The sequence below is a fragment of the Artibeus jamaicensis genome, unplaced genomic scaffold (genome assembly GCF_021234435.1).
Source record: "Artibeus jamaicensis isolate MK-2021 breed Jamaican fruit bat unplaced genomic scaffold, CSHL_Jam_final contig_464, whole genome shotgun sequence".
Taxonomy (NCBI): Eukaryota; Metazoa; Chordata; class Mammalia; order Chiroptera; family Phyllostomidae; genus Artibeus; species Artibeus jamaicensis.
The window spans coordinates 18,473,447-18,487,029 of record NW_026521842.1 but is presented as its reverse complement, the minus strand read 5'-3'; the positions used below and the strand labels follow the sequence as shown (position 1 = coordinate 18,487,029).

Here is a 13,583-nt window from a genome sequence, read left to right as displayed (position 1 = left end):
TCAAAAGTGGCATAATGGGGATATAGAAAGAAAATGTTTTCTTGATGATCTTATTGAACTTATAAAATAATTAATTCTGGAGCTGACCTACCTTTGGACTCGTTATTATACAGGATCCGGCTGAAGTAATGCCTGCTTGAGTGTGGTTGGTAGGGTACTCATGAATGTCTTGCATGAGATGGACAGCAATTTGAACATTTCACCTAAAATGTCATGTGGTGTGCTTGAGTGTGATATCGTTATGTTACAGAATTACATGCTTGTGATTTTGTGATAAAAGGGCATTATTTGTGCCAGACCCTGCATTGGATAGTAAGTAGTCTCCCCTCCTTCCAGCTACATTGAGGTGGTTTTTCTGTTCTTTGCAGCCTAGAAACATCACATTTTATACAAAGCCATTTTACTCCCAAATTGCACTAAATTTAAAAATAAAATCCTGTTGGGAGAAACCGAAGTAAAACTGATGATACATCCTTCCAATGTTACAAATTAAAATAAGTCTTTTAAAAAAATGTCTCTACATAGTAGGGGTGCCGAAAATGTGTGCGCTCTGTGATTTAGTAACCCCACCCTTAGGAATTTATCCTTGAGGCTAATTCAAAAGAAGACATAAATAAAATGATCCCCAAAGAACAACAACAGCAAAGCCTTTCATATAGAGATGGTCAATGCTATATTATTTATAAAATAAAATATAGGAAATAATTGTAAGTGATTCTTCAAATTTTATTTTTCAATTATAGTTTACTTACAGTATTATTTTATATTAGTTTCAGGAGTACAGTATAGTGGTTAGACAGTCATACTTTATAGAGGGTTTCCCCTGATGTTTCTAGCACCCTGGCACCATACATAGTTTTTACAATATTATTGACTATATTCCCTGTGCTTTATTGTATATCCCCATGACTATTTGGTAACTACCAATTAGTATCTCTTAATCTCTTCACCTTTTTCACCCAGTCCCCAGCTCCTCTCCCCTCAGATAACTATCAGTCTTTTTCTGTCAATGAATCTGTTTCAGTTTTATTTATTTTCTTAGATTCCACATATAAGTGAAACCATGTGGCCTTTGTCTGTCTGTGACTGACTTATTTCACTAAGCATAATACCTCCTAGGTCCATCCATGTTGCTGCAAATGGTAAAATTTTGTTCTTTTTTATGGCTGAGTAATATTCCATTATGTATATATGTACCATAACTTTTTAAAAAACAGTTTCTTTATCTTTAGAGGGGAAGGGAAGGAGAGGGGGAGAGAAATATCAGTGCATGGTTGCCTCTCGTGTGTCCCCCTGCTGGGAACTGGCCTGCAGCCCAAGCATGTGCCCTGACTGGGAATCGAACCTCGATCCTTTGGTTCACAGGCCTGCATTCAATCCACTGAGCTGCAGTAGCCAGGGCTGTACCATAAGTTTTTTATCTACTCATCTTTTGATGGACTCTCGGGAGAGGGTATTGTATTGTTGAAAATTGTTTAAAAACTTTATAAAGCTCAATTAAATATAAAAAATATTGAAAGAGTGGTTAACACACAATACAGTATATAGATGATATATTACAGAATTGTATACCTGAATGATTTTATTGATCAATTCCACCCCAGTAAATTCACTAAAAAGTAAAAAAAAATCTTGAAAGACAAAGTTGTATGTTATACAGGCAAAATAAATTTAAACTTAGAAGTCAGTATATTGTTATTCTTGGTGGAAAAGTAATGACTTAGAAGAGAGGCAAAGGGGGGGTTCTGGGATGTTCATGTTCCTCTTTTTTTTTTTTTTAAGATTTTATTTATTTATTTTTTTGAGCAACAGGGAGGGAGAGTGGGAGAAAGAGAGGGAGAGAAATATCAATGGAAGGAGAGGGTGAGAGAGGGAGAGAAACATTCAGTTGCCTTTCACATGCCCCATCTGGGGACCTGGCCTACAACCCAGGCATGTGCCTTGACCAGGAACTAAACCAGTGACTTTTTTGGTGTGCAGGCTGATGCTCAGTCCATTGAGCCACACCAGCCAGGGCCCCTCTTAAATTAAAAAAGGAAAAGACAGGGTAATTGACTTGTATTGAGTTCCCACTAACTCTTAGTCATTGTGTTAGGTGCTTGTCTTAAAACTGGTCCTATGTGGTTTAGGTGATAACTCTGCTCAACTCCTGCCAGTTTAATAGAAAAAACAGCCTGGTCAGTGTGAGGTTCAGGCAGATTAAATAACTTGTCCAAGTTCACACAGCTTTGGACTGGCAGAGCCAGAGTTTAAAATACGGGGGTGGGTTTTTTTGTTTGTTTTATTGTTGTAATACATGTAAAAACTGTTTACTAAATATGTTCACTAACCACACAACACCTTAAAAACTCTAGATTCTAGAACTTATGGAAATAGTTAAATAGTTAAATTGTAGGGTGTGTGCTGGCTAATGTCAGCAACATCAGGAGTCTAAAGATGTGGGTTACTTTCTGGGGTACTGATGTAATGAAACAGTGTGAACTTGAGTACTTTTGAGAAGAGGCTAAAAGTTTGTGCTTATCTCTGTTGCATCTATGAGCAGTTTTGTCTTTGGTTTCCCAATGGTGACCTCTAACGAAAATGTGAAGGTGTTCAACCAGTACCTTGTACTTGAGCTCTGTGTTTCTGCCTCTGTGAAAATAGATAATTATTACTTCTCCCTAAAAGTGAAGTTGCAAAATGCCCTTATTGCTGCAGACACTCTTCAATTGGTAATTTGGCAGGAGTTGTTTAGTGTAAATACACCAGCAAGGGGTGCATTTTAAAGGTTCTGTCCTTATTAGGATTACTTTAACAACCAATCAAAAATAAAGGTCCCAATAAATTATTTTCTAGTTGAGGTAAATGATCCAGTGGCATCATGGGGCTTTCATTACCTGGTCTGCTATGACCAGAGTATGAATTCTTGATAGTGTGACTATGGAAGAAAAAGCTGTTATTGTTAATCATAGTAATTCCCTTAACAACAAAAAAAGTTTTGAATTTTACTGCAAGGAAACTAAGGCCTTGGAGAGATTGAGTGATTTGACTAAGATCTCACAGTTAAATGGCAGAGGCAGACAAGAATCTAGGAGTCTTGAGTTGATTCAGTAATCCTTTTCACTAATAAATTCAGTGAGTAACCCTGGCTGGTGTAGCTCAGTGGTTTGAGCACTGACCTGTGAACCAAAGGGTTGCCGGTTTGATTCAGTCAGGACACATGGCCTGTGTTTCGGGCCAGGTTCCTGATGGGGAGCATGAGAGAAGCAACCGCACATTAATGTTTCTCTCCCTTTCTTCCTCTCTCCCTTCCCCTCTGCCTAGAAATAAAATCTTTAAAAATAAATATATTTAGTGAATATGCTTAACACTAAAAACCTTTCAAAGACTTGGTTTTATCCTTTACCTTGCTTCAACCTAGAGACCCTAGGTGAGACTGAATTTGTATGATTAGATAATCATTTTATAATTATGGATATGATTATTTCTTTTATAAAAGCGTTTGGTTTTTTTCAGGTAATGTTTTCTGATTCTCATTTTAGAAAATGTGAAATGAGAAAAAGTTATACATAATTACATATATATGTAATAATTATGTATATCTACAGAAACGTGGCAAAACACACACCACTCTTTAATGGAACTAATGATGTGCTTTTTATGTCCCACTGTTTTCTCTCGATTATTATTATTATTTACTTTCTCATCTAGTAATTTATACATCTAAATTTTCTAATTTCTTGTTTTATTGATTTTTTTGCTCCCCCCATAGATCTTGAGCCAGATGATTGTGCATCCATTTACATCTTTAATGTAGACCCACCTCCATCTACTTTAAACTCACCACTTTGCTTACCACATCATGGATTACCGTCTCATCCTTCTGTTTTGTCACCATCGTTTCAGCTCCAAGGTCACAAGAACTATGAAGGAACTTGTGAGATTCCGGAATCTAAATACAGCCCATTAGGTGGTCCCAAACCCTTTGAGTGCCCAAGTATTCAAATCACATCCATCTCTCCTAACTGTCATCAAGAAATAGATGCTCCTGAAGATGACCTACATATAAATGACCCAGAAAAGGAATATTTGGAAAGGCCTTCTAGAGATCATCTCTATCTTCCTCTTGAGCCATCTTACCGGGAGTCTTCCCTTAGTCCTAGTCCTGCCAGCAGCATCTCTTCTAGGAGCTGGTTCTCAGATGCATCATCTTGTGAATCTCTTTCACATATTTATGATGATGTGGATTCAGAATTGAATGAAGCTGCTGCCCGATTTACTCTTGGATCCCCTCTGACTTCTCCTGGTGGCTCTCCAGGGGGCTGCCCTGGAGAAGAGTCCTGGCATCAACAGTATGGACTGGGACACTCCTTGTCACCCAGGCAATCTCCTTGCCACTCTCCTAGATCTAGTGTCACTGATGAGAATTGGCTAAGTCCCAGGCCAGCCTCAGGACCCTCATCAAGGCCTACTTCCCCCTGTGGAAAAAGGCGGCACTCTAGTGCTGAGGTTTGTTATCCTGGGTCCCTTTCACCCCATCACTCACCTGTTCCTTCTCCTGGCCACTCCCCAAGGGGAAGTGTAACAGAAGATACCTGGCTCAATGCTTCTGTCCAAGGTGGATCAGGCCTTGGTCCTACACTTCTTCCACCGTTTCAGTACTATGTAGAGACTGATATCCCTCTAAAAACAAGGAAGACTTCTGAAGATCAAGCTACTGTACTACCAGGAAAATTAGAGCTCTGTTCAGATGATCAAGGGAGTTTATCACCGTCTCGTGAGACTTCAATAGATGATGGCCTTGGATCTCAGTATCCTTTGAAGAAAGACTCATCTGGTGACCAGTTTCTTTCAGTTCCTTCACACTTTACCTGGAGCAAACCCAAGCCTGGCCACACCCCTATATTTCGGTGAGTTGATGAAATGACTGCCTTGTCATTCATACTTACGAGTTATCGGTAGCATGTAAAAACTGTATTATCTATGTGAAACGGTTTGAACATTTTTCCTCCTTTTCTCTCTCTTTTTTTTTTTTCAATTTCTTCCAGACAAATAACTTTAGGTCCGCATTTATTTTCCTTTGAGTCTTAAAAGTATCTTTAGGTAGGAGGCTAAAGTTATAAAGTTATAATTTTTAAAGTGTAGATAATGAATTATAGATAACAACATAGTACATTTAAGAATTTCCAGAAGGAATTTTCTTTGCTTTTGTACTTACTGATTTTTAAAGAGAGGAGGGAAGAGAGAGGAAGAGAAATACTGATTTGTTGTACTACTTAGTTATGGATTCACTGGTTGATTCTTGCACGTGCCCTGACCGGGGATCAAACCTGCAACATTGGAGTATTGGGACAACACTCTAACCAACTCAGGTACTTGGCCAGGACTAGCAGGAATTTTCTATCTAAAAAAGGTTTTTGTAAAAGGTGAATTATAGTATGAATTAAATTACTAATATAACTAGTTAGGAATAGGACTTTTATATTTTTAAAAGCTCAAGATACAGATGAAATTTGCTTTTTCATATTTGTGGCAAGTGTTTTTTTCTAAAATAATTTTTGTCTTTTTATAAGTTTGTAAATTTTTTTAGTATGTAGAGGAAGTTTTAGTTTTTATTTATTTAAATTTGTGTTTTCCTTTATGGCTTTTGGGTTTTGTATTATATTTAAAGCCTTACCCCACTCTAAAGTAATTAAAAAATAAATTAAAATCTAATGTTCATGTTTTTCTAATAAAGTTTTAAATATATTTTTATAATATATATGTAACATCTATGGTATTTATATTATAAATATTTATAGTAGTATATTATATTTGTAAGTTTCTCATATATACACATACTTATATAGAATCTTGAAATGAAGAACAGTGTAATGACTTCATTTTCCAAATGGCTTATCAGTCATCACAGTACCATTTATAGAATCAGTGTAGCATAAAATTGATTAGAACAAGAGTAATTGAACAACAATGAAAAAAATAAAAATAAATAAAATTGATTTAAACAGACGACTTTACCATGTAGTAAATCACTACATAGAGTTGCATCTGTTTACTTTTTAATATTTTGTTTACATTTTAGAAAAAGCTTTTTCATTAGTATAAATGTTTATTTATAGCTCCACATTTTTAGAAAATATAATGTAAAATTATTGTGTTGAAGATACTTTTAAGTCCATCACTCTGCTTCTGAAAATTAATCTTTTTTAGGACTTTGCTTAAGTCTGCATGGGTACAGAAAGTAGCTGAGAGTTGATGAAATTGAGTTGTTTCAGACTAATACAAACTAATACCATTGAGCTACACGATGGCCAGTAAAGCTAGGATGAGGACATTGAAGGAATCAGTGAAATAATTTAGAAATTTACAGTAGGGATTCTAGCATTTTAGAAGGGTGAAAAGACCTTGAAGTGCTATTTCCGAAATCACTGAGAAGATAATACTGTTTAATACAAATCTTTCTAGGTTTGGGCTCATTAATATTTGACCTGTAGATATATAAGCTGTTTCTTTTCTAACTTCATATTTACAGTGTTGATATATCTAAGTGAACCCGTAGCCCTTTAAGGTCTTGGAATTTTCTTACTGATCATTTGACATGTTTCTCTGCAATTGATATTTAGAGGTGCTGCTGTGATAGGTCTAATATTTTTAAGTTAAATATTACTAAAATTAAATTTTTGCCTCAAATTGCAATATATTGCTAACTGTAAGCAATATTTCAGAGAGATAGGGTAAAGAGCAACGGGGGGAGTGGTGAAAGCAACATGTACCATAGACTGACTTCTGTAGCCTCATAAAAGGGAGGAAGACAATATCCTGAGACACAGGGGCCTTTGGATCCTTGGAGAGATACTGATGTACATACAGAGATGTACATTTTTGCTTTAAGAAATCAAAATATTAATTTTTTGATAGTTTTTATAATTATATACACACAGTCGAGAAACAGTTGTAGTTTTACAAATGTTAGAATTGTCCTTTCTTAAAAAATACAGAAAACCAAAAAAAGTTGATAAAACTTATTTTATTCTTTAGGTTAAAGAATTACTTCTTGAGTACCTACCATATATAGTGTTATAACTTATTAAGTGCATTTTTATTTTAGAATTTTTTGTTTCCAAGACCACAGGAAGAAATGTTGGTGCTGGCAAAGTGATTTGAGTCACTGCTTGGCAATAATAGTGTAGTGAAATGCATCTTTGTGTGTTTTGTTTATAGCACGTCTTCATTACCTCCACTAGACTGGCCATTACCTACTCATTTTGGACAATGTGAACTGAAAATAGAAGTGCAACCTAAAACTCATCATCGAGCCCATTATGAAACTGAAGGTAGCCGAGGAGCAGTAAAAGCATCTACTGGTGGACACCCTGTTGTGAAGGTATGAGAGTTTGGGGGCATGTTTTGCAGACACTATGCATCTGTTAATGATGGAGTCTATTCAGTTAGGTACTACTGAACCTGGAGAGAGAAAATTAAAAGCCAGAAAGCCTCTATTGAGGTTTTGTGTCCTTGTTGATAAGGCAGCACTTCCACACTGAGTTTTTCTTGCTAGGCTAAAAGATACTCTTGCTCTGGCTGGTGTGGCTAAGTGGATTGAGTGATGGCCTGTAAACCAAAAGGTCACTGGTTCAATGACTAGTTAAGGCACATGCCAGGCCCCCAACTGGGGACATGTGAGAAGCAACGGATCAATGTATCTCTTGCACTTTGATGTTTCTGTCCCTCTTTCTTCCTCCCTTCCCCTCTCTCTAAAAAATAAATAAAACTAAAAAAAAAGATATTTCTGGGGGTAAAGGGCAGAAAACTGTACTTGAACAACAATTAAAATAAAAAATAAAAATTAAAACATTAAAAAAGATATTTCTCCTAGACTGACTCTCTAGCTGGGGAAAAAAGATTGTAGTGATCAAACAGTTGTTTCTCTGATTTAAAAAAAATGGATGTTTATAAATATAAATCATGCTCATTTAAAATCCACATAATACAGAAAGTAGAAAGAATAAAGCAATACATTACCCATAAGTATGTTTATAAATAGAATATGTACTCATTTAAAAAACAGGTAGGCCCTGGCTGGTGCAGCTCAGTGGATTGAGCACAGGCCTGCGAACCAGACAATCGAGGTTCGATTCCCAGTCAGGGCACATGCCTGGGTTGCAGACCAGTTCCCTGCAGGCCAGTTCCCTGCAGGCCAGTTCCCAGCAGGGGACGCAGGAAAGGCAACCATACATTGATGTTTCTCTCCCTCTCTCCTTCCCCTCCTCTCTAAAGATAAATAAATAAAATATTTTAAAAAAAACAGGTAATAGAGAAAAGTAGAAGGAATAAAGCAATAAATTACCACAAATCTAAAATACTCAGAAACAAGCAATGGTTAACATTTGATTAACATTCTAAGGAATTCTCTGATCTTGTTATTCTAGATCACATTATCTAGAATATATAAAGAATTCTCAAAACAACATTATATATAGAGAGAAAGGGGGGGATATATAAAGAACTGCCAACGTTAAAAAGCAATTAAGATAGAAAATGGCAAAAGACATGACTAAACCTTAGGGAGAAGAAAGATGATCAGTAAACATGTGAAAAGATTGTCTACATTATTAGCCATTAGAAAAATGCAAACCCTAGCTGGTAGGGCTCATTGGGTCAGGCTCCAGCCTGCAAACCAAAAGGTCGCTGGTTCAATTCCCTGTCAGGACGCATTCCTTGGTTGTGGGTCAGGCCCCCACTTGGGGGCGTGTGAGAGGCACCTGATCGAAATTTTAAAAATGGGGGTTGTGATTTATTTTTATCTTTAGACTTTGTATTTCATTATACACCAAGATCCAATTCCAGATGATGATTTTTTAATAGGATACTGTTATGTGCACATTTTCAGTTTAAAGAGGTTTATATTATTGAGATTTAATTTTGTATTTTTATTATCTCTACAGTGTATTGCCATATTTCTAATATATTCAAGATCCTCTTCCCCCACCAAGTAATTTAGCAGAACTGGTAATAGAACTTCTTATTGAAATTGCTCTAGTCTGTCCTGTAGTGTCCTTCAGGCTTTAACCTTCCAGCTTTAGTTAAATGAAGCAGGCACAGACTTCTGCTATGGAAACAACGTGAAGCAGAGGGTGGCGTGAAGGGTATCAGTGTACTGATACTTGATGAATGTTTTTAGAGAGTAGTGTTAACAGTAGCAATGATTTGTTTATTGCCTGTGACATAATGCTTCTCTAAAAATGGGATGGGATGCCATGACCGGTACCAGTCCATGACCTGTTAGGAACTGGGCTGCACAGCCGTTCATTTTATTCATTAGACCCCACATATGAGTGAAATCATACAGGACTTGTCTTTCTCTGACTGGCTTATTTCACTTAGCATAATACTTCCGAGGTCTATCCAAGCTGTTGCAAAGGGTAAGATTTCCTTTTTTTGTTTTAAAGTCCAGGTAACAGCTTTTTTAAAAATTTTTATTTATTTATCTTTAGATGGGAAGGGGAGAGGGAGAGAAACATCAATGTATGGTTGCCTTTCCTGCGTCCCCTGCTGGGAACTGGCCTGCAGGGAACTGGTCTGCAACCCAGGCATGTGCCCTGACTGGGAATCGAACCTCGATTGTCTGGTTCGCAGGCCTGTGCTCAATCCACTGAGCTGCACCAGCCAGGGCCAGGTAACAGCTTTTTAATCCACTCATCTAATGATGGACACTTGGGCTGCTTCCAAATCTTGGCTTTTGTAAATAATGCTACAGTGATCATAGGGATACATATATTCTTTCAAATTAGTGTTTTGGGTTTTTTCAGATAAATTCCTAGAAGTAGAATCACTGGATCATAAGGCATTTCTATTTTAATTGTTAAGTTAACTCCATACTGCTCTCCACAGTGGGTGTAGCCATCTTCATTCCCACCGACAGAACATAAGGATTCACTTTTCTCCACATCTTCTCCAGCACTGGTTGTCTGTTCATTGTACTGGAACTTTTACAGTGCATACTCATCGTGTCAAAACCAGAAGAAAGTGGATTTCAAATGTCATTCTTTCAAGACGCAATAGACTGTGCATTATTTTCTCTAATGAAATAGCAAAGCATCATATTTCTTATGCAGTAACGCTGTGACTGGGCTGAAAGAATGTACATATTATATAGCCTCACATTTTCACCTAGATGTCTCACTGTTAACTTGAATATAGCATGACTGACATTGAAAACATTACCCTTTCTCCTTCCAAGACTGTCCTTTTTCCTTTTTAAAAAAAATTTGCTAGTGATACCACCATTTTTCTAGATATTGAGGCTCAGAATTTCTAACTTCTCTGTTTTTGTCTTTATTTTATGTGTAGCCAGTTACAAAGATCTCTTTAGGACCTTATAGGAAAGATTTATTGCATTCATCCTTTTCCATTCCTATTTTCTATTTATGTTCTTACTTCCACCCTAGCTTAAACTTCTTGTTTGCATGATTTTAGTGCTTCAGTCTCTTAGTTTCCATGATTCTGTCTTTTCTCTCCTTCTTAGAATCTTAATTGCTTTTTATCATATCCTTTCCTACATCCTATATTACTTATAAAAATGTCTGCCTTTTTAGGGTCCTAACTAATTTCTTTTTTTTAAAGATTTTATTTATAGCGAGAGAGGAAGGGCTTATTTATTTATAGTGAGAGAGGAAGGGATGGAGAAAGGGAGAGAAACATCAATGTGTTGTTGCCTCTCATGCGCCCCCCACCGAGGACCTGGCCTGCAACCCAGGCCCGTACCCGGACCAGGAACCAAACTGGTGACTCTTTGGTTTGCAGGCCAGCACTCAGTCCACTGAGCCATACCAGCCAGGACTTCACTAATTTCTTAAAGTTTACTACATATCACTTTGTTTTTAATTATGAGCCACCTATATAATACTGGCTGAAGCAATAACATTCAATATGGGTATTTCCATAGTAGATCCTCAATAAAAAGAGGGAAGGGGTAGAGTGGTGACCAAGAGAATGTTTTTGCCTTTTTGGAACTTACATGATACTGAGGAAGATAGGTAATGTATAATACGCTTTTTCAGTGATCTGTACTAAATAGTAAAACAGGATAAGAGGACAGAGATACGGTATTTTAGACAGGATGGAGTTCTCTGAGGAGCTGACCTTTGAGTACAGAGCTGAAGGCATAAGGTGATATGAAGAAGAAAGGGATAAATATTCCAGAGGAATAAAATATTAAGTGTGAAGGCCCTGAGGTTCGGAATGAGCTTGTATGATTCATGCAATAAGGCCAGGGTGGCCAGGGCAGAGTGTGGAAACAGTAGGGTAGGAGAAGGTAAGGCATCAAGTTAGCCAGGGCCTAGATCACATAGGCCTTGTAAATCATTATAGGGCAATTGAATTTAGTTCTGAGTGTGGAAAGAAGCTGTTAAACAGTTCTGAACAGGGGATTGAAATTTTTTGGTTAATATTTTTAGTTCTGACCCTATGGACAGAGAATAGATTGTAGGGAAGCAAAAGTGAAAACAGGGAAGGCCATTATAAGGCTGTTGCAATGGTCCAGGCTTTAATTGCTTCTCTATAAATGTTACAGGACTAAAAACCATCCTGGGTAAATTATATTATGTGATAATAGGCAAAAGTCTTTATGTCCTTTTCTGGGCAAAGGAGGATACATCAACAAGTTATGAAGTTGCTTGGTTACCAAATCCACTATAAAGCCAGGGTTGGGCCAGCAGGAAAGGAATAAGGCATTCACCTGAAGAGCCACATAGAATTAAAATCCTCATACACACTTGAAACACTTATGCTTAGAATCATGAATGCAGACTAATGGCTAACATTTATTTATTACTAACTACATGCCAGACACTGTAGTAGGCACTCTTCTTCCCTGCAATTTTTATTTGATATCACATGTCAGGATACTTTATAAACCATAGCACAACAAACAGAAGAGAAAAATTTTTTGGCGGGGGAAGAGAAATTTTTTTTAAAGGTTATTAGGGAACTCATAAAGCTCAGGCTTGGAAGCTACATGGCATGGAACTCTGTCTAGCCACCCTACCTAGTACTGATGTAGTGAAATCATCACTGGCATGATGATTCATGACCACAGCTTATACTGATGGTGCTCGGGGCTGGGCACCAGAAACTCCATCAGTGCTGCCTTAAAGAGCTAGATACCTTCTCCACTCTGCTTACTGAAAAATGGATTTTATGCAACCCATATTATTCCATAGTTCTCTTGTTGTTTTAATACATTAATGTATTAACAGCCACAGAGAACAATCTTTTTCCTAGACACATTTGGGGCCAAGAGTAGGAGTGGGGAGAGATCTCTACAAAGCTTCTAAGACTTCCACTAAGAGCCAGGAAACCACCATCTCAAAACAGAGGAATCAGACTAAAACTGCAATAAAGCCGCCTCAATAAAGACTGTGACCTGATGAAGTAGCATGCCTCTTCTGGAGTACATTTTCTATTCACTCTTTGGAGTTCTTTTATACAAAATGTCTTGTATATGTTAGCCACACAAAAGAAAGTGTCAACCACAATAAAAAGAAAATAATCGATAGAAGCAGACGCTGGGTCTAACTATATCTATGTTGGAGTTATCAGAAAGATAATTGAATGGAACCATGATAAAGTGCTAAATCATCTGGTAGAAAAGGTGGGCTGCATATGTGAAGAGATGGTAGAATTTTAACATAGAAATGGAAATTTGTTTTAAATTGAAAGGGTAATGATAAGGACAAAGATACAAGAAGAGAAAACTACAGACCAATATCCCTAATGAATATAAACAGAAAAATTCTCAACAAAAACTAGGAAACCAAATCCAGTCCAACAGCACGTTATAAAAGGATTATGTAAATGACCAAGTAAGATTTACCCCAGAAATGAAAAAGGTGATTCAACATATGCAAATCAAATGATGTAATACATCTTATTAGTGGAAGGAAGGAATAAAAATGACCTGATCATCTCAATTGACACAGGAAAGGCTTTTACAAATTTAATAGTCTTTCATTTAAAAACCAAAACCAAAAAACCCCCAACAAATTAAGGGAAAGGGAAATTTCCTAAACTGAATAGACCCTTCTCCAAAGAGTACTTACAGATGGCCAATAGACGTAAGAAAAGATGTTCAGTGTCACTAACAATCAGAGAAATGCAAAGTAAAAGCACAATGAGATATCACCTCACACCTGTCAGAATGACTGTCATCCATAAATCAACAAACAAGTGTTGGAGAGGGTGTGAAGAAAATGGAACCATTTTGCACTGTTGGTGAAAATGCATATTGGTGCAGCCACTATAGAAAGCAGTATGGAGTTATCTCAATAAATTAAAAATGGAACTGCCCAATTCTGCTGCTGGGAATATATCCAAAGAAACTGAAAACACTAATTCAAAAGAATATGTGCACCCCTGTTCAATGCAGCATTACCCATTATGACAGCATGGATGGACCTAGAGAGTAAAATATAACAAAAAACTCCTCATCCCTTGTAATACAGTATTTCAGAATTTTAAAAAAATTATTTAATTGTTGTTCAAGTACAGTTTTCTGTCTTTTACTCCCATCCCAGCCCACTTCCCCCCCAGTATTTCAGAATTTT

General features: G+C 36.9%; 1 protein-coding gene across 3 annotated transcripts in view; it reads left to right on the top strand.

The window, feature by feature from the left end:
* NFATC3 (nuclear factor of activated T cells 3) overlaps window positions 1-13,583 on the top strand; it is a 103,946-nt gene that overhangs the window by 33,904 nt on the left and 56,459 nt on the right. For all 3 annotated transcript variants that reach the window (XR_008391868.1, XM_037162560.2, XM_037162561.2), the window contains exons 2-3: window positions 3,752-4,889; window positions 7,201-7,363. Coding sequence is in view for 2 of the 3 variants with exons in the window: in XM_037162560.2 (XP_037018455.2) it covers window positions 3,752-4,889; window positions 7,201-7,363 (1,301 nt within the window). In the remaining variant the exon portion in view is untranslated. The remainder of the gene's footprint in view (window positions 1-3,751; window positions 4,890-7,200; window positions 7,364-13,583) is intronic.